Raw genomic sequence first — 20,167 nt, 5'->3', positions numbered from 1 at the left:
CTAATGCATTAAGTGCATCCTCGATGGCTGAAAACAGGTCATGTTTTCAGGATTTCCTTGTACTGCACAGGTGATAATTTAATCATCTACACACATAATGATTGCAGCACCTTGTGCAATGCTAAGGAAATCTTGAAAACTCGCATGGTTTGCGGCCCTCGAGGAATGCAGTTTGAAACCCCTGCTCTAAGAAAGCACATCGGAAATGTAGGATGAGGAGGATCTGGAGGGATGCAGGAACTGGTGTAGGAGGTGGAGAAAATTCTGATAGAAGTAAGGCCAGCATTCCTCTGCATCGGTAGCACATGTGTCATGCAAGGGTGGAACTCGGCCCCAGTCTCCACAAAGTTCACCCAGTGTGTCATCAATGATAAGTAGTGTCCCTGGTCACAAGCGTTGGTCCTCGTGTTGGTCATTAAGCGGATACTCCCAGTTACCACCTTGGTTAGGGCATGGGTTATATTCCTTGACACATGCTGGTACAAGGCAGGGGCGCTGGCAGGCAGGGGTCTGAGTACCAAGGGACTCAATTTGTTCACCTGTAGCAGGATAAATTTTGTTTTTTAATTCAAAACAGCAAAATTTCACAGAATACAAGTTCTACAATATTTATGACACAGAGGGGATGTGGAAACCACAGAAGACGACCAAAAAGTGGGTGAATTGCAAATACTCTTAATCTTTATTAACACAGTACAAAATTTTCCAAATATAAATATAAAAACACTAGACAGAAATGGTACACGGTGGCACAAAGGTGGCGATACACACAGCAAAACGCCACTATACGAAAAGACGTGAAGACCGGAAGACATAGAGCTACCTTAGCAGGGCACACATATATTGCTAGATGATACCATTAAAGAGGCAGGGTAAAAATGTAACTTGTGCTAAATATACTATGAGCACTACCTCTGCTCTGACATGCCAGCATAAATATATAACTATAAGTAAACCACTATAGGGTATCCTTGCTAGGCATCAGAACAGTATAGACCGCAGTGTATAGACACCTTTAAGACAGCACCACTAAATCTGTGCGTGAAAGCAAAGGCTGACCCATATGTGAGTCACCCTCCCCCAAGGCCACATACGACCATACAACTATTCATGAGGCAGCCCGATAAGTAGAACGGGCTAGCCGCCGCAAGTGCGGCTAAACATTACCTGTCAGGAGGGGAGCGCTAAACGGTAGCAGAGGTCCGGTGCCGCACGTCGCCCGACGCGCGTTTCGGAGCAGAAGCATATTTATGACAATAGTAATTTTTGAACAAAGACATTTCTACACCAGTAGCAGGCCAAATGAGGTTTTATTGCAAACCAATGAAATTTCACACATACCAAGTTCTAAAGTATATGTGACAATCGTACATTTTTGAACAACCAGGAAGCTGTCCAGTTCCGTATCTTAGGCTCCTGCCACTTCCACTGTCACACCATCTTCCTTTGGCTCTGATATTCCTCCAGTCACTCCATCGGGAGTCTCGCATGAATCTTCCATCATTGTCACCCACTACACTGTATGATTGACTAACTGAATCCCGAAAAATGTTTGAACTGAATACAGAACAATTTTTCAATGCTTTTTTGGGATTGTTATATGCCACAGAAATGTACCCCAGAGCATGGAAAATTCTATGGATGAGTAAGTGAATAAAGAAAAATGCTTCAACATTTTTTTGGACTGTTATATAACATCAATATATACCACAGACCATGTAATAGTATATGGATGAATAATTGAATACAGAAAAATATTTCTATGCTATTTTGGACTGTTATGTAATACCGAATTGTACCACACACCAGGTAATAGTATATGAATGTGTAATAGAAGCTACCGCCTCACCAACACCGGAGCTCCTGCAACCCTCAACTGTTGTGAATTCTGTGGCTGAATTCACTCCTGTGGTCACAAGTGGTACTGCAGCTTCTGAGCTTCCTCCCTCAGGTGTTCTGGTGAGCTCGTTAACTGCTTCATTACTTAACTCCGCCTGATGCTGCTATCCTTGCTCCTTGTCAATGTTTCAGTGTTGGATCTGAGCTTCTCCTGATTGTTCCTGTGACCTGCTGCTCTGTATAGCTAAGTGCTTTTTGCTTTTTTGTTGCTTTTTTTCTGTCCAGCTTGTCTTTTGTTTTGCTGGAAGCTCTGAGACGCAAAGGGTGTACCGCCGTGCCGTTAGTTCGGCACGGTGGGTTTTTTTTGCCCCCCTTTGCGTGGTTTTGCTTTAGGGTTTTTTGTAGACTGCAAAGTTCGCTTTACTGTCCTCGCTCTGTCCTAGAATATCGGGCCCCACTTTGCTGAATCTATTTCATCCCTACGTTTTGTCTTTTCATCTTACTCACAGTCATTATATGTGGGGGGCTGCCTTTTCCTTTGGGGAATTTCTCTGGGGCAAGTCAGGCCTATTTTTCTATCTTCAGGCTAGCTAGTTTCTTAGGCTGTGCCGAGTTGCCTAGGTAGTTGTTAGGCGCAATCCACAGCCGCTTTTAGTTGTGTTTAGGATAGGATCAGGTGTGCAGTCTACAGAGTTTCCACGTCTCAGAGCTCGTTCTTGTATTTTTGGGTATTTGTCAGATCACTGTGTGCGCTCTGATCGCTAAGCACACTGTGTTTCTGGATTGCCTTCATAACACCTGTCATTAGCATACATAACAGTACAAGGAGCCTAACTAATGATTCTCAATAGAGGGAAAGAAAAAGTTCTGACATCATTTTTTTTTTTTTCTGCTCTGTGTTCACTTTTTTTTTTCCCCCTAGACATTTGGGTGATTCTGGACACAGGTGTGGACATGGATATTCAGGGTCTGTGCTCTTCAATGGATAATCTCGTTATAAATGTACAAAAAATTCAAGATACTATTGATCAGAAATCTATGTTAGAACCAAGAATTCCTATTCCTGATTTGTTTTTTGGAGATAGAACTAAGTTTCTAAGTTTCAAAAATAATTGTAAGCTATTTCTGGCCTTGAAACCTCATTCTTCTGGTAATCCTATTCAACAGGTTTTGATTATTATTTCTTTTTTGCGCGGCGACCCTCAAGACTGGGCATTTTCTCTTGCGCCAGGAGACCCTGCATTGAGTAGTGTCGATGCGTTTTTCCTGGTGCTCGGATTGCTGTACGATGAGCCTAATTCAGTGGATCAGGCTGAGAAAAATTTGCTGGCTTTGTGCCAGGGTCAGGATGATATAGAAGTATATTGTCAGAAATTTAGGAAATGGTCAGTACTCACTCAGTGGAATGAATCTGCGCTGGCAGCTTTGTTCAGAAAGGGTCTCTCTGAGGCTCTTAAGGATGTCATGGTGGGATTTCCTATGCCTGCTGGTTTGAATGAGTCTTTGTCTTTGGCCATTCAGATCGGTCGACGCTTGCGCGAGCGTAAATCTGTGCACCATTTGGTGGTACTGCCTGAGGTTAAACCTGAGCCTATGCAGTGCGATAGGACTATGACTAGAGTTGAACGGCAGGAATACAGACGTCTGAATGGTCTGTGTTTCTACTGTGGTGATTCCACTCATGCTATTTCTGATTGTCCTAAGCGCACTAAGCGGTCCGCTAGGTCTGCCGTCATTGGTACTGTACAGTCCAAATTCCTTCTGTCCATTACCTTGATATGCTCTTTGTCGTCGTTTTCTGTCATGGCGTTTGTGGATTCGGGCGCTGCCCTGAATCTGATGGATTTGGATTATGCTAAACGTTGTGGGTTTTTCTTGGAGCCTTTGCGGTGTCCTATTCTATTGAGAGGAATTGATGCTACACCTTTGGCTAAGAATAAACCTCAATACTGGGCCCAGCTGACCATGTGCATGGCTCCTGCACATCAGGAAGTTATTCGCTTTCTGGTGTTGCATAATCTGCATGATGTGGTCGTGTTGGGGTTGCCATGGCTACAAACCCATAATCCAGTATTGGATTGGAATTCCATGTCGGTATCCAGCTGGGGTTGTCAGGGGGTACATGGTGATGTTCCATTTTTGTCGATTTCGTCATCCACCCCTTCTGAGGTCCCAGAGTTCTTGTCTGATTATCAGGATGTATTTGAAGAGCCCAAGTCCGATGCTCTACCTCCGCATAGGGATTGTGATTGTGCTATCAATTTGATTCCTGGTAGTAAATTCCCTAAAGGTCGATTATTTAATTTATCCGTGCCCGAACACGCCGCTATGCGCAGTTATGTGAAGGAATCCCTGGAGAAGGGACATATTCGCCCATCGTCATCACCACTGGGAGCAGGGTTCTTCTTTGTAGCCAAGAAGGATGGTTCGCTGAGACCGTGTATTGATTACCGCCTTCTTAATAAGATCACTGTTAAATTTCAGTATCCCTTGCCATTGTTATCTGACTTGTTTGCTCGGATTAAGGGGGCTAGTTGGTTCACTAAGATAGATCTTCGTGGTGCGTATAATCTGGTGAGAATCAGGCAAGGAGATGAATGGAAAACTGCATTCAATACGCCCGAGGGTCATTTTGAGTATCTAGTGATGCCGTTCGGACTTGCCAATGCTCCATCTGTGTTTCAGTCTTTTATGCATGACATCTTCCGTGAGTATCTGGATAAATTCCTGATTGTTTACTTGGATGACATTTTGATCTTCTCAGATGATTGGGAGTCTCATGTGAAGCAGGTCAGAATGGTTTTTCAGGTCCTGCGTGCTAACTCTTTGTTTGTGAAGGGATCAAAGTGTCTCTTCGGTGTGCAGAAAGTTTCATTTTTGGGGTTCATCTTTACCCCTTCTACTATCGAGATGGATCCAGTTAAGGTCCAAGCCATCCAGGATTGGATTCAGCCGACATCTCTGAAAAGTCTGCAAAAGTTCCTGGGCTTTGCTAATTTTTATCGTCGCTTCATCTGTAATTTTTCTAGCATTGCCAAACCATTGACCGATTTGACCAAGAAGGGTGCTGATTTGGTTAATTGGTCTTCTGCTGCTGTGGAAGCTTTTCAGGAGTTGAAGCGTCGTTTTTGTTCTGCCCCTGTGTTGTGTCAGCCAGATGTTTCTCTTCCGTTCCAGGTCGAGGTTGATGCTTCTGAGATTGGAGCAGGGGCGGTTTTGTCACAGAGAGGTTCTGATTGCTCAGTGATGAAACCATGTGCTTTCTTTTCCAGGAAGTTTTCGCCCGCTGAGCGTAATTATGATGTGGGCAATCGAGAGTTGCTGGCCATGAAGTGGGCATTCGAGGAGTGGCGTCATTGGCTTGAAGGAGCTAAGCATCGCGTGGTGGTATTGACTGATCATAAGAACTTGACTTATCTCGAGTCTGCCAAGCGCTTGAATCCTAGACAGGCCCGTTGGTCGTTATTTTTTGCCCGCTTCGACTTTGTGATTTCGTACCTTCCGGGCTCTAAAAATGTGAAGGCGGATGCTCTGTCTAGGAGTTTTGTGCCCGACTCTCCGGGTTTATCTGAGCCAGCGGGTATCCTCAAGGAAGGAGTCATTGTGTCTGCCATCTCCCCTGATTTGCGGCGGGTGCTGCAAAAATTTCAGGCGAATAAACCTGATCGTTGTCCAGCAGAGAAACTGTTCGTCCCTGATAGGTGGACTAATAAACTTATCTCTGAACTTCATTGTTCGGTGTTGGCTGGTCATCCTGGAATCTTTGGTACCAGAGAGTTAGTGGCTAGATCCTTCTGGTGGCCATCTCTGTCACGGGATGTACGTACTTTTGTGCAGTCCTGTGGGATTTGTGCTAGGGCTAAGCCCTGCTGTTCTCGTGCCAGTGGGTTGCTTTTGCCCTTGCCGGTCCCAAAGAGGCCTTGGACACATATTTCGATGGATTTCATTTCTGACCTTCCCGTTTCTCAAAAGATGTCAGTCATTTGGGTGGTCTGTGATCGCTTTTCTAAAATGGTCCATCTGGTGCCCTTGGCTAAATTGCCTTCCTCCTCTGATTTGGTACCTTTGTTCTTTCAGCATGTGGTTCGGTTGCATGGCATTCCTGAGAATATTGTTTCTGACAGAGGTTCCCAGTTTGTTTCAAGGTTTTGGCGAGCCTTTTGTGGTAGGATGGGCATTGACCTATCCTTTTCCTCGGCTTTCCATCCTCAGACTAATGGCCAGACCGAACGAACCAATCAGACCTTGGAAACATATCTGAGATGTTTTGTTTCTGCAGACCAGGATGATTGGGTGTCCTTTTTGCCGTTGGCTGAGTTCGCCCTTAATAATCGGGCCAGCTCGGCTACCTTGGTTTCTCCATTTTTTTGCAATTCAGGGTTCCATCCTCGTTTCTCTTCAGGACAGGTTGAGTCTTCGGACTGTCCTGGTGTGGATTCTGTGGTGGATAGGTTGCAGCAGATCTGGACTCAGGTAGTGGACAATTTGATCTTGTCCCAGGAGAAAGCTCAACTTTTCGCTAATCGCAGACGCCGTGTGGGTCCCCGACTTCGTGTTGGGGATCTGGTTTGGTTATCTTCTCGTCATATTCCTATGAAGGTTTCCTCTCCTAAATTTAAACCTCGTTTTATTGGTCCGTATAGGATTTCTGAGGTTCTCAATCCTGTGTCTTTTCGTTTGACCCTCCCAGACTCCTTTTCCATACATAATGTATTCCATAGGTCGTTGTTGCGGAGATACGTGGCACCTATGGTTCCATCTGTTGAGCCTCCTGCCCCGGTTTTGGTGGAGGGGGAATTGGAGTATATTGTGGAGAAGATTTTGGATTCTCGTGTTTCTAGACGGAAACTCCAGTATCTGGTTAAATGGAAGGGTTATGCTCAGGAAGATAATTCCTGGGTTTTTGCCTCTGATGTTCATGCTTCCGATCTTGTTCGTGCCTTTCATGCGGCTCATCCTGGTCGGCCTGGGGGCTCTGGTGAGGGTTCGGTGACCCCTCCTCAAGGGGGGGGTACTGTTGTGAATTCTGTGGCTGAATTCACTCCTGTGGTCACAAGTGGTACTGCAGCTTCTGAGCTTCCTCCCTCAGGTGTTCTGGTGAGCTCGTTAACTGCTTCATTACTTAACTCCGCCTGATGCTGCTATCCTTGCTCCTTGTCAATGTTTCAGTGTTGGATCTGAGCTTCTCCTGATTGTTCCTGTGACCTGCTGCTCTGTATAGCTAAGTGCTTTTTGCTTTTTTGTTGCTTTTTTTCTGTCCAGCTTGTCTTTTGTTTTGCTGGAAGCTCTGAGACGCAAAGGGTGTACCGCCGTGCCGTTAGTTCGGCACGGTGGGTTTTTTTTGCCCCCCTTTGCGTGGTTTTGCTTTAGGGTTTTTTGTAGACTGCAAAGTTCGCTTTACTGTCCTCGCTCTGTCCTAGAATATCGGGCCCCACTTTGCTGAATCTATTTCATCCCTACGTTTTGTCTTTTCATCTTACTCACAGTCATTATATGTGGGGGGCTGCCTTTTCCTTTGGGGAATTTCTCTGGGGCAAGTCAGGCCTATTTTTCTATCTTCAGGCTAGCTAGTTTCTTAGGCTGTGCCGAGTTGCCTAGGTAGTTGTTAGGCGCAATCCACAGCCGCTTTTAGTTGTGTTTAGGATAGGATCAGGTGTGCAGTCTACAGAGTTTCCACGTCTCAGAGCTCGTTCTTGTATTTTTGGGTATTTGTCAGATCACTGTGTGCGCTCTGATCGCTAAGCACACTGTGTTTCTGGATTGCCTTCATAACACCTGTCATTAGCAAACATAACACTCAACCTACTGTCTCCTCCCCCATAATCCTGTAGAATGTAAGCCCAAAAGGGCAAGGTCCTCGCCCTTCTGTATCAGTCTGTAATTGTTAGTTTGCTTACTGTAAGTGATATCTGTAACTTGCATGTAACCCCTTCTCATGTAAAGCACCATGGAATCAATGGTGCTATATAAATAATAATAATAATAGAATACAGAAAAATGTTTCAACATGTTTTTGGCTTGTTATACAGTGGGGGAAATAAGTATTTGATCCCTGGATGATTTTGTAAGTTTACCGACTGACAAAGACATAAACAGTCTATAATTTTAAGGGTAGTTTATTTTTGACATTGAGAGATAGAATATCAAAAATAAAATCCAGAAAATCACATTGTATAAATTATATAAATTAATTAGCATTTTGCAGTGAAAAATAAGTATTTGATACCCTACCAACCATTAAGACTTCTGTCTCCTACAGACCAGTTAGATTCTCCTAATCAACTTGTTACCTGCATTAACCCCTTCACCCCAAAGCCTGTTTTCACCTAAGTGACAGGGCCAATTTTTACAATTCTGACCACTGTCACTTTATGAGGTCATAACTCTGAAACGCTTCAACGGATCCTGGTGATTCTGACACTGTTTTCTCGTGACATATTGTACTTCATGATAGTGGTAAAACTTCTTCGATATGACTTGCATTTATTTGTGAAAAAAACAAAAATTTGTCGGAAATTATGAAAATTTAGCAATTTTCAAACTCTTAGTTTTTATGCCCTTAAATTAGAGAATTATATCACATAATATAGTTAATAAACAACATTTTCCACATGTCTGCTTTACATCAGCACAATTTTGGAAACATAATTTTTTTTTGTTAGGACGTTATAAGGGTTAAAAGTTGACCAGCAATTTCTCATTTTTGCAACAAAATTTGCAAAACCATTTTTTTACGGGCCACCTCACACTTGAAGTGACTTTGAGGGGTCTATATGACAGAAAATGCCCAAAAGTGACACCATTCTAAAAACTGCACCCCTCAAGGTACTCAAAACCACATTCAAAAAGTTTATTAACCCTTCAGGTGCTTCACAGGAATTTTTTGAATGTTTAAAAAAATTGAACATTTAACTTTTTTTCACAAAATTTTTAATTCAGGTCCAATTTGTTTCATTTTACCAAGGGTAACAGGAGAAATTGGACCACAAAAGTCGTTGTACAATTTGTCCTGAGTACGCTGATACCCCATATGTGGGGGTAAACCACTGTTTGGGCACATGGCAGAGCTCGAAAGGGAAGGAGCGCCATTTGACTTTTCAATGCAAGATTTGCTGGAATTGAGATCGGAGCCCATGTCACGATTGGAGAGCCCCTGATGTGCCTAAACAGTGGAAACCCCCACAAGTGACACCATTTTGGAAAGTAGACACCCTAAGGAACTAATCTAGATGTGTGGTGAGCACTTTGAACCTCCAAGTGCTTCACAGAAGTTTATAATGTAGAGCCGTAAAAAAAAATGTATATTAATTTTCACAAAAAATGATCTTTTTGCCCCAAATTTTTTATTTTCCCAAGGGTAACAGGATAAATTGGACCCCAAAAGTTGTTGTGCAATTTGTCCTGAGTACGTCGATACTTCATATATGGGGATAAACCACTGTTTGAGCGCATGGCAGAGCTCGGAAGGGAAGGAGTGCCATTTGACTTTTCAATGCAAAATTGGCTGGAATTGAGATTGGACGCCATGTCGCATTTGGAGAGCCCCTGACGTGCCTTAACAGTGGAAACCCCCAACAAGTGACCCCATTTTGGAAAGAAGACCCCCTAAGGAACTTATCTAGATGTGTGGTGAGCACTTTTAACCCCCAATTGTTTCACTAAAGTTTAGAATGTAGCATTGTGAAAATTAAAAAATCATTTTTTCTTTCCACAAAATGATGTTTTAGCCCGCAATTTTTTTTCCCAAGGGTAACAGGAGAAATTGGACCACAAATGTTATTGTCCAATTTGTCCTGAGTACGCTGATACCCCACATGTGGGGGGGAACCACCGTTTGAGTGCATGGCAGAGCTCGGAAAGGAAGGAGCACCGTTTGAAATGCAGACTTAGATGGAATGGACTGCAGGTGTCATGTTGCATTTGCAGAGCCCCTGATGTACCTAAACAGTAGAAACCCACCACAAGTGACCCCATATTGGAAACTAGACCCCCCATGGAACTTATCTAGATGTGTTGTGAGAGCTTTGAACCAACAAGTGTTTCACTACAGTTTATAACGCAGAGCCGTGAAATTAAAAAAAAATTTTTTTTCCACGAAAATGATATTTTATCCCCTATGTTTTTATTTTCCCAAGGGTAACAGGACAAATTGGACCCCAAAAGTTGTTGTCCAACTTGTCCTGAGAACGCTGATACCCCATATGTTGGGGGGAACCACTGTTTGGGCACACAGGAGGACTCGGAAGGGAAGAAGCCCTGTTTTACTTTTTCAAAGCAGAATTGGCTGGAATTGAGATCGGACGCCATGTCGCGTTTGGAGAGCCCCTGATGTGCCTAAACAGTGGAAACCCCCAATTATAACTGAAACCCTAACCCTAACCCTAACCCTAGCCCTAACCCTAGCCCTAGCCCTAACCCTAGCCCTAACCCTAATCCCAACCCTAGCCCTAACCCTAGCCCTAACCCTAGCCCTAACCCTAGCCCTATTGGGAAAATGGAAATAAATACATTTTTTTACATTTTATTATTTTTCCCTAACTAAGGGGGTGGTGAAGGGGGGTTTTATTTACTTTTATAGCATTTTTTTGGCGGATTTTTGTGATTGGCAGCCGTCACACACTAAAAGACGCTTTTTATTGCAAAAAATAGTTTTTGCATCACCACATTTTGAGAGCTATAATTTATCCATATTTTGGCCCACAGAGTCATATGAGGTCTTGTTTTTTGCGGGACGAGTTGACGTTTTTATTGGTAACATTTTCGGGCAGATGACATTTTTTGATCGCTTTTTATTCCAATTTTTGTGAGGCGGAATGAACAAAAACCAGCAATTCCTGAATTTCTTTTAGGGGGGGCGTTTATACCGTTCCACGTGTGGTAAAATGGATAAAGCAGTTTTATTCTTCAGGTCAGTATGATTACAGCGATACCTCATTTATGTAATTTTTTTAATGTTTTGGCGCTTTTACACAATAAAAACTATTTTATATAAAAAAATAATTGTTTTTGCATCGCATTATTCTGAGAGCTATAACTTTTTTATTTTTCTGCTGATGATGCTGTATGGCGGCTTTTTTTTGCGGGACAAGATGACGTTTTCAGCGGTACCATGGTTATTTATATCCGTCATTTTGATCGCGTGTTATTCCACTTTTTGTTCGCCTGTATGATAATAAAGCAATGTTTTTTGCCTTGTTTTTTATTTATTTTTTTTGCGGTGTTCACTGATGGGGTTAACTAGTGGGATAGTTTTATAGAGCGGGTCGTTACGGACGCGGCGATACCAAATATATGTACAATTATTGTTTTTTGTTTTTTTTACATAAATAAATGGATTTATTGGGAAATGTTTTTTTTTTTTTATTTGGGGATTTTTTTTTTTTTTTTTTTACACATTCTATTTTTTTTTTTTTGAACTTTCTAACATTGTCCCAGGGTGGGACATCACTGTATTAGATCAGATCGTTGATCTGACACTGTGCATAGCACACTGTCAGATCAACGATCTGACAGGCAGTTTAGCTGGCTTTCCATCGCCTGCTCTCAGGAGGCGCCGGCTAGCCAGGTCACTTCATGACCCGGAAGGAGTCCGGCGGCCATCTTGGATCCGGGGACTCCTTCCGGGTCACCGGAGCAACGCGATCTCATTGCATTGCTCCGGTGGGAGAGCGCAGGGAGCCCCCGTCCCTGCGCGATACCCCTCTATGCCGCTGTCACTACTGACAGCGGCATCAGAGGGGTTAAATGCCCGCGATCGGCGATAGCGCCGATCGTGGGCATTGCTGCGGGGTGTCAGCTGTCATATACAGCTGACACCCGCCCCCGATCACCGCGGCGCTCAGCGCGAGACTGCGGTGATCGGTGCGCCGTACTAGTACTGCTGCTGGCACAAATGCAGTGCCGGCAGCGCAGTACTAGTACGGCGCATGGCGCGAAGGGGTTAAAGACAGCTGTGTTACATAGTCACCTTTATAAAAAAAACTCCTGTCCATAGACTCAATTAATCAGTCACTCTAACCTCTACAACATGAACAAGACCAAATAGCTTTATAATGATGTCAGGGACAAGATCATAGACCTGCGCAAAGCTGGATTGGCCCACAAAACCATAAATAAGAAACTGGGAGAGAAGAGGGCAATAGTAAGAAAATGGAAGAAATAAACAAAAAGACTATTAATCGACATCGATCTGGGGCACAATGCAAAATCTCACATTGTGGGGTATCCTTGATCATGAGGAAGGTGAATGATCAGCCCAAGACTGCACATGGGTAACTTGTTAATGATCTCAAGGCACTTGGGACCACAGAAAACCATTAGTAACACATTACGCCATAATAGTTTAAAATTCCACATTGCCCACAAGGTCCCCTTGCTCAAGAAGGCACATGTGCAGGCCCGTCTGAAGTTTGCCAATGAACACCTGGATGATTCTGTGAGTTATTGGGAGAAGGTGCTGTGGTCGGATGAGACAAAAATTGAGGTCTTTAGCATTAACTTAACTCAACGTGTTTGGAGGAATAGAAATGCTGCCTATGACCTAAAAAACACCATCCCCACTGTCAAGCATGGAGGTGAAAACATTATGTTTTAGAGTGTTTTTCTGCTAAGGGCACAGGACTACTTCACTGCATCAATGAGAGAATGGATGAAGCCATGTACCGTAGAATCCTGAGTGACAACCTCCTTCCCTCTGCCAGGACATTAAAAATGAGTTGTGGCTGAGTCTTCCAGCAAGACAATGACTCAAAACATACAGCTAAGGCAACAAAGAAGTGGCTCAAAAAGAAGCACATTAAGGTAATGGAGTAGCCTAGCCAGTCTCCAGACCTTAATCCCTTAGAAAACTTATGGAGGGAGTTGAAGATCCGAGTTGCCAAGCGACAGCCTCAAAATCTTAATGATTTAGAGATGATCTTCAAAAAGGAGTGGACCAAAATTCCTCCAGAAATGTGCGCAAGCCTCTAAATCAACTACAAAAAAATGTCTGGCTGCTGTGCTTGCCAACTAGGGTTTTGCCACCAAGTATTAAGTCTTGTTTGCCAGTGGGATCAAATACTTATTTCCCACTGCTAAATGCAAATACATTTATATAAATTATACAATGTGATTTTCTGGATTTTTTGTTTGCTACTCTATCTCTCAATGTTAAAATTAACCTACCCTTAAAATTATAGATTGTTCATGCCTTTGTCAAAGGACAAAATAAGCAAGGGATCAAATACTTATTTCCCCCACTGTATAGCACCTGTACCACAACGCACCTAATACATTTAACCCAATAAATATAAATGTGTTCAACTGCCACATCTTTATACACTGCTCAAAAAAATAAAGGGAACACTTAAACAACAGAATGTAACTCCAAGTAAGTCAAACTTCTGTGAAATCAAACTGTCCACTTAGGAAGCAACACTGTTTGACAATCAATTTCAAAATGGTGTCACTTGTGGGGGGTTTCTACTGTTTAGGTACATTAGGGGCTCTGCAAATGCAATGTGACACCTGCAGACCATTCCATCTAAGTCTGCATTCCAAATGGATCTCCTTCTCTTCCGAGCCCTCCCATGCGCCCAAACAGTGGTTCCCCCCCACATATGGGGTATCAGCGCACTCAGGACAAATTGGACAACAAACTTTGGGGTCCAATTTCTCCTATTACCCTCGGGAAAATACAAAACTGGGGGCTAAAAAATAATTTTTGTGGGAAAAAATTTTTGTTTTATTTTTACGGCTCTCCATTATAAACTTCTGTGAAGCCCTTGGTGGGTCAAAGCGCTCAGCACACATCTAGATAAGTTCCTTAGGGGGTCTACTTTCCAAAATGGTGTCACTTGTGGGGGGTTTCTACTGTTTAGGTACATTAGGGGCTCTGCAAACGCAATGTGACACCTGCAGACCATTCCATCTAAGTCTGCATTCAAATGGCACTCCTTCCCTTCCGAGCCCTCCCATGCGCCCAAACAGTGGTTCCCCCACATATGGTGTATCATCGCACTCAGGACAAATTGGGCAACAAATTTTGGGGTCCAATTTCTCCTGTAACTCTTGGGAAAATACAAAACTGGGGGCTAAAAAAATAATTTTTGTGGGAAAAAATTTTTGTTTTATTTTTACGGCTCTGCATTATAAACTTCTGTGAAGCACTTGGTGGGTCAAAGTGCTCACCACACCTCTAGATAAGTTCCTTAGGGGGTCTACTTTCCAAAATGGTGTCACTTGTGGGGGGTTTCAATGTTTAGGCACATAAGTGGCTCTCCAAACGCAACATGGCGCCCCATCTCAATTCTTGTCAATTTTGCATTGAAAAGTCAAACGGCGCTCCTTCCCTTCCGAGCTCTCCCATCCGCCCAAACAGTGGTTTACCCCCACATATGGGGTATCAGCGTACTCAGGACAAATTGTACAACAACTTTTGCGGTCCAATTTCTTCTCTTACCCTTGGAAAAATAAAAAATTGGGGGTGAAAAGATAATTTTTGTGAAAAAATATGATTATTTATTTTTACGGTTCTACATTATATGGTCTACTTTCCAAAATGGTGTCACTTGGGGGGTTTCAATGTTTAAGCACATCAGGGGCTCTCCAAACGAAACATGGCGTCCCATCTCAATTCCAGTCAATTTTGCATTGAAAAGTCAAATGGCGCTCCTTCGCTTCCGAGCTCTGTTATGTGCCCAAACATTGGTTTACCCCCACATGTGGGGTATCGGCGTACTTAGGACAAATTGTACAACAATTTTTGGGGTCCATTTTCTCCTGTTACCTTTGGTAAAATAAAACAAATTGGAGCTGAATTAAATTTTTTGTGAAAAAAATTTAAATGTTCATTTTTATTTAAACATTCAAAAAATTCCTGTGAAGCACCAGAAGGGTTAATAAACTTCTTGAATATGGTTTTGAGCACCTTGAGGGGTGTAGATTTTAGAATGGTGTCACACTTGGGTATTTTCTATCATATAGACCCCTCAAAATGACTTCAAATGAGATGTGGTCCCTAAAAAAAATATGGTGTTGTAGAAATGAGAAATTGCTGGTCAACTTTTAACCCTTATAACTCCCTAACAAAAAAAAATGTTGGTTCCAAAATTGTGCTGATGTAAAGTAGACATGTGGGAAATGTTACTTATTAAGTAGTTTGTGTGACATATCTCTGTGATTTAATTGCATAAAAATTCAAAGTTGGAAACTTGCGAAATTTTCATAATTTTCGCCAAATTTCCGTTTTTTCACAAATAAACGCAGGTACTATCAAAGAATTTTTACCATTGTCATGAAGTACAATATGTCTCGAGAAAACAGTGTCAGAATCACTGGGATGCGTTGAAGCGTTCCAGAGTTATAACCTCATAAAGGGACAGTGGTCAGAATTGTAAAAATTGGCCCGGTCATTAACGTGCAAACCACCCTTGGGGGTAAAGGGGTTAAGTACAAAATTGTACTAAAAAAGTCATTGAACACACTGTATTGAATCCAGTTCATAGTGCATAAAAAGTAAGGGAAAACACCTAAAAAAGCAAATAAAAGCTAAACACAGGGCAGATTGATATTGCCTGTTTTGATGCTGACACCTGCAGAAAACATGCAGAAAAAAACTCATTTTTTTCTGAAAATGCACCATCTCTTATTTCTTTTTTTCATTAATCTAATTCTTTGTACAGTCCGTAACCAGTTTTATCCTTAAAAATAATTATGAACATCTTCCATTAATCCATGATGGACAAAAATATCTAATGTTTTTCCACAGCAGTAATAATCTAAAATGTTCAAACTGTTGAAATACAGATGAATCCCCATAAAAGCGCAAGTGGTATTAGACGAAAAATGGTCTGCTTATGTCTTTGTAAGAGTGACTGTAGATCACAGTAATGCAAACGGACAACAGCACAAACATAAATGCAACAGTTCAAGCACAGCACTAGGTTTTGCCTTTAGCAAATATTATTAGCTCACTTCGTACTAGAGGCAAGAGTTAAAGATCCAGCCTGCCAGAATCCAGGGAAAGTGACATGACAACAAAACCTTGCCTACGGGAGAAGCAGAGACACCATGTTCTTCGATTGGCTTCAGCTGTGATTTTTCCAGTTTTGAGCAGAAGGAGCAGGGTCAAATGGTTCACACTTCATTTGATCTTCAGAAAACTCCCCGCAGTATCATGTACTGGTTAGACTTGCTAACAGGCTCATTAAGCTTCTGTTTTCCTATATAATTGAAAGTGTTTGTCCGCATTACTGTCTTTATCCCACTCCACTCCTGATGGTCTCCCATTTTAGAGCTGTTTGCCAGATAGAAATAAAATGGATCGAGAGATGTCTGTCTGGCCAGTGGAGCATGGATAATGAAGCTACATTGTTACAAGCTAACAGAAGAAAGGCTAATTTGCAATATTACTGGTAATATTAATAAGTTTTGTTCCATGTGTAAATGATTGTGTAATAATGTAACTAATACTGACAGCAACAAAATAAAGAAATGGGTCGGTCAACCGTTTTATTGTCTAGACATGACTTTCATTGCTATATCTTATATTATGCAAGAAAAAAATGGCAACAAGAAATTAGGATAGAGGAAAATTTGAGGATTTTGTCCTTTATGTTAATCTAAACTTTTTTTATTATTCTTTTTTTTAGTTTTTACCACACCGGGGTCACCACTCCAATATGGACTGTATGATGGCACATGGGACAATTCTTCATCAAACCTTGGATTTTGATGAGTTTATTCCACCCATTCCACCTCCTCCGTATTATCCACCCGAATACACCTGTACACCTGTCATGGACGTGCAAAGGTGAATTTAACTTTCTACAATTATTTGATGTATTGCTTCTTATTTTTTTGCACCTGTCAGGGTTTTTGTTTTTCTGTTTCTAAAATTTTGTTAGTCTTCTCTCATTCAGACATCTGTGATTTTTCACATACATAAAAAAATGAAATGTATTTTCATTAGAATTTTGAATCCAAGTTTCATCAGTGTTTCGTTAGTGTTTCAGTTTTGCCATCAGTGTTTCATCAGTGATTTTCACTGATGAAAATAAATAAATAAATTGCAAAGTTTCTCCTAATCATTGTAATGTTAAAGGGAATCTGTCAGTAGGCACTTAGACCCCAACGTAACGTCATCATAGTAAAATACTATGTCACGATGATGACTTCTATTTCTTTAAATTAATAACGCCTTGTTTCTGTTGTCTTGTAATCTATTGATGAATTTTTATGCAAATGAGCCCACAAATGCAGGGGCTTGGCCTGCACATACAGCTCTCCAGCGCCACTCCAATTTTCTCCTCCCAGTGCTGTCCTCCCACCAGTAATTGACAGGTCCCTCTTTTCTGTGACCGACTCACCCGATCAACATCTTCCTGCCTGAGATCTTGTGCAGATGCCATTATTCCGGGATGGCAAATGCACAGATAAATAAAAACATCCCTTTAAACATGTACAGCAGAAAGAGAATTTTCACAGATCCTTACACTTTTTTATGTAAATTTCTTTTGTGATGAAGATCAATAAAGGATATGTCTCCATGATTTTTTGGTGGTCACACCATCTGCAAAAATCACGAACATGATCAACTCTATAGACTTTAATGGTTACGTAATCTATCTTTGAAAAACAAATGTAGAACATGTACATGACTCATGGAAGCCTAAGCCTGGGTTTGGATGAGAATATGAAAAATCATCCATTTTTGATACAGAAAAAAACTGTCAATTTTAATTTGCATTGTCATTCGTTTTTCTTATGCCACCTGTCTGTTTTTTAAATCTGTACGACATACAATTTCATACATCATCAAAAAAATGTTCAAGACGTAGAGATTACTGAACTGATTTCATGACAATCAAATTTGAAGCAAATTTGATGAAATTCATAAAATTCATGAATCCAAAGTCTGCTGTTATGTACTTGCATCCTGAAGGTTATATTTTAAAGCTATGGAAATTAGGAAAAAAGTACTTCCCAGATAGAAGATAAACAATTATTTATCTGAATTTATTGGGGCACAAATTATTAGCGCATAGTTAAAAATCCAATAACTATAACTGATCTCAGTTGGAGCTGAAAGACATAAAAGCTGTATTTATGGGAAAACATTTGTTATTTAATGACAGTCCAATTTCTTTATAGTTCTGATAAATTAAAATGGAGAATGTTGGATACATTCAGATAGTTATGGAGTGATAAATAAAGTGATTAAGAAAACAGGTAAATCTGCTTTATTTGTACTCTCTCATATCTCACAGAGGAACTGGATTAATCAATTTGATGTGCTCTAAACAAAAAGTGACAAGAGTTTTTCTTCCTAGAGGGCTTCACCTGGACTTCCCACACTCACCTTTCAGTGCTTTGTATGAAGTGTCCATAAATAGTCCTGGTATTTTGTATCCATCTGAGCTGCCACCTCCATATGAAGCTGTGGTTGGCCAAACTCCGGCAAGTCAGGTAAGAAAATAATACTTCAGTGTTTCATTAAGTTCTGATCACTAAGAGATATGTTCAATCATGGTGTAGAGAACTGATAGATATACAGACATTATGTAATAATATGAAAATGTATCTATTGTATGTATATTGTATTACTTCCTATTAACCTAGACAAGGGGTCCCCAACCTGTGGCCTGGGATCCACATGTGGCTTGCAGGCCCATCAAGAATGGCTCGCGGCTGTCTGCCATTTTGGTGCATTAGCACCAGATCACCAGCAAATTAATGTGAAGAGAAGGACCCCAGATGGTGACTTTGATGAATAGCCCAGCACAAAAGAGCAGAGCTGGATGCACATGTACTAGACAAGACAGGGGAGGACAAATATAGTAAGCTGAAGGTAGGATGATACCGCCAGTTGAAGGAGGTGTCTGAAGCTGGATGCAGTAGGGTGGTGCTTGATGCAAGAGTGCTAGAAGGGGAAAGACGGGAAACTCCCAATGTAAGAATGCTGCCTTTAAGGGAGGTTGGGAAAAGATCTCAGTGTGCTTCCTGTGGTGAAGCTTTAACTGTTATGCTGAGTGCTCACTACTGGAATGGGGGGGTACTGTAAGGAGTGGTCCGAAACCGTCTCTGAATGTTGCTCTTAGATTAAGAAAGGACAAAAATAGAAGAGCATGTGGCACCTACAGATGTATGATGTCTCCTGTAGTGATGAGCGAATATACTCATTGTTCGGGCTTTCCTGAGCACGCTCGGGTGGTCTCCGAGTATTTGTTAGTGTTCGGAGATTTAGTTTTCCTTTCTGTAGCTAGATGATTTGCAACTACTAGACAGCTTGATGACATGTGGGGATTCCCTAGCAACCAGGCAACGCCCACATGTACTTTGCCTGGCTAATAGCTGTAACTCAAGCTGCTGAATCAACAAAAACTAGATCTCCGAACACTAAAGGTACCTTCACACATAACGATATCGTTAACGATATCGTTGCTTTTTATGACGTAGCAACGATATCGTTAAGGAAATCGTTCTGTGTGACAGCTACCAACGATCAGGCCCCTGTTGGTCGCTGAGGAAAGTCCAGAACTTTATTTCGTCGCTGGACCTCCTGCAGACATCGCTGAATTGGCGTGTGTGACACCGATCCAGCGATGTCTTCACTGGTAACCAGGGTAAACATCGGGTTACTAAGAGCAGGGCCACGCTTAGTAACCCGATGTTTACCCTGGTTACCAGCGTAAAAGTAAAAAAACAAACACTACGTACTTACCTACCGCTGTCTGTCCCCGGCGCTGTGCTTCTCTGCACTCCTCCTGCACTGGCTGTGAGCGTCGGTCAGCCGGAAAGCACAGCGGTGACGTCACCGCTCTGCTTTCCGGCCGCTGTGCTCACAGTCAGTTCAGGAGGAGTGCAGAGAAGCAGAGCGCCGGGGACAGACAGCGGTAGGTAAGTATGTAGTGTTTGTTTTTTTTACTTTTACAGTGGTAACCAGGGTAAACATCGGGTTACTAAGCGCGGCCCTGCGCTTAGTAACCCGATGTTTACCCTGGTTACCCGGGGACCTCGGGATCGTTGGTCGCTGGAGAGCTGTCTGTGTGACAGCTCTCCAGCGACCAAACAGCGACGCTGCAGCGATCGACATCGTTGTCGGTATCGCTGCAGCGTCGCTGAGTGTGAAGGTACCTTAACAAATACTCGGAGACCACCTGAGCGTGCTTGGGAAAACCTGAGTAACAAGTATATTCGCTCATCACTAGTCTCCTGTCCACTTGTACCTTTCTGCAATCTCTTTAAGGTCTCAAATTTCTTACAATGCAAATTCAGTGCATTATCGCAACCAGCCAGCAAAATGGACCTGCAATTCACATCACAACTATTAGTTAATCACAAAGACACT

The 20,167-nt window shown here is 42.1% G+C and overlaps 1 protein-coding gene across 4 annotated transcripts in view; it reads left to right on the top strand.

The window, feature by feature from the left end:
- Positions 1 to 20,167, top strand: part of ENTREP2 (endosomal transmembrane epsin interactor 2) — a 1,647,307-nt gene that overhangs the window by 1,446,981 nt on the left and 180,159 nt on the right. For all 4 annotated transcript variants that reach the window (XM_069765839.1, XM_069765840.1, XM_069765842.1 and 1 more), the window contains 2 exons: positions 16,470 to 16,630; positions 18,150 to 18,285. In XM_069765839.1, coding sequence (XP_069621940.1) covers positions 16,470 to 16,630; positions 18,150 to 18,285 — 297 coding nt within the window. The remainder of the gene's footprint in view (positions 1 to 16,469; positions 16,631 to 18,149; positions 18,286 to 20,167) is intronic.

This window comes from Ranitomeya imitator, chromosome 4, assembly GCF_032444005.1.
Source record: "Ranitomeya imitator isolate aRanImi1 chromosome 4, aRanImi1.pri, whole genome shotgun sequence".
Lineage (NCBI taxonomy): Eukaryota > Metazoa > Chordata > Amphibia > Anura > Dendrobatidae > Ranitomeya > Ranitomeya imitator.
Note: the sequence above shows the minus strand (reverse complement) of the source record. Positions and strands in the feature narration are given on the sequence as shown.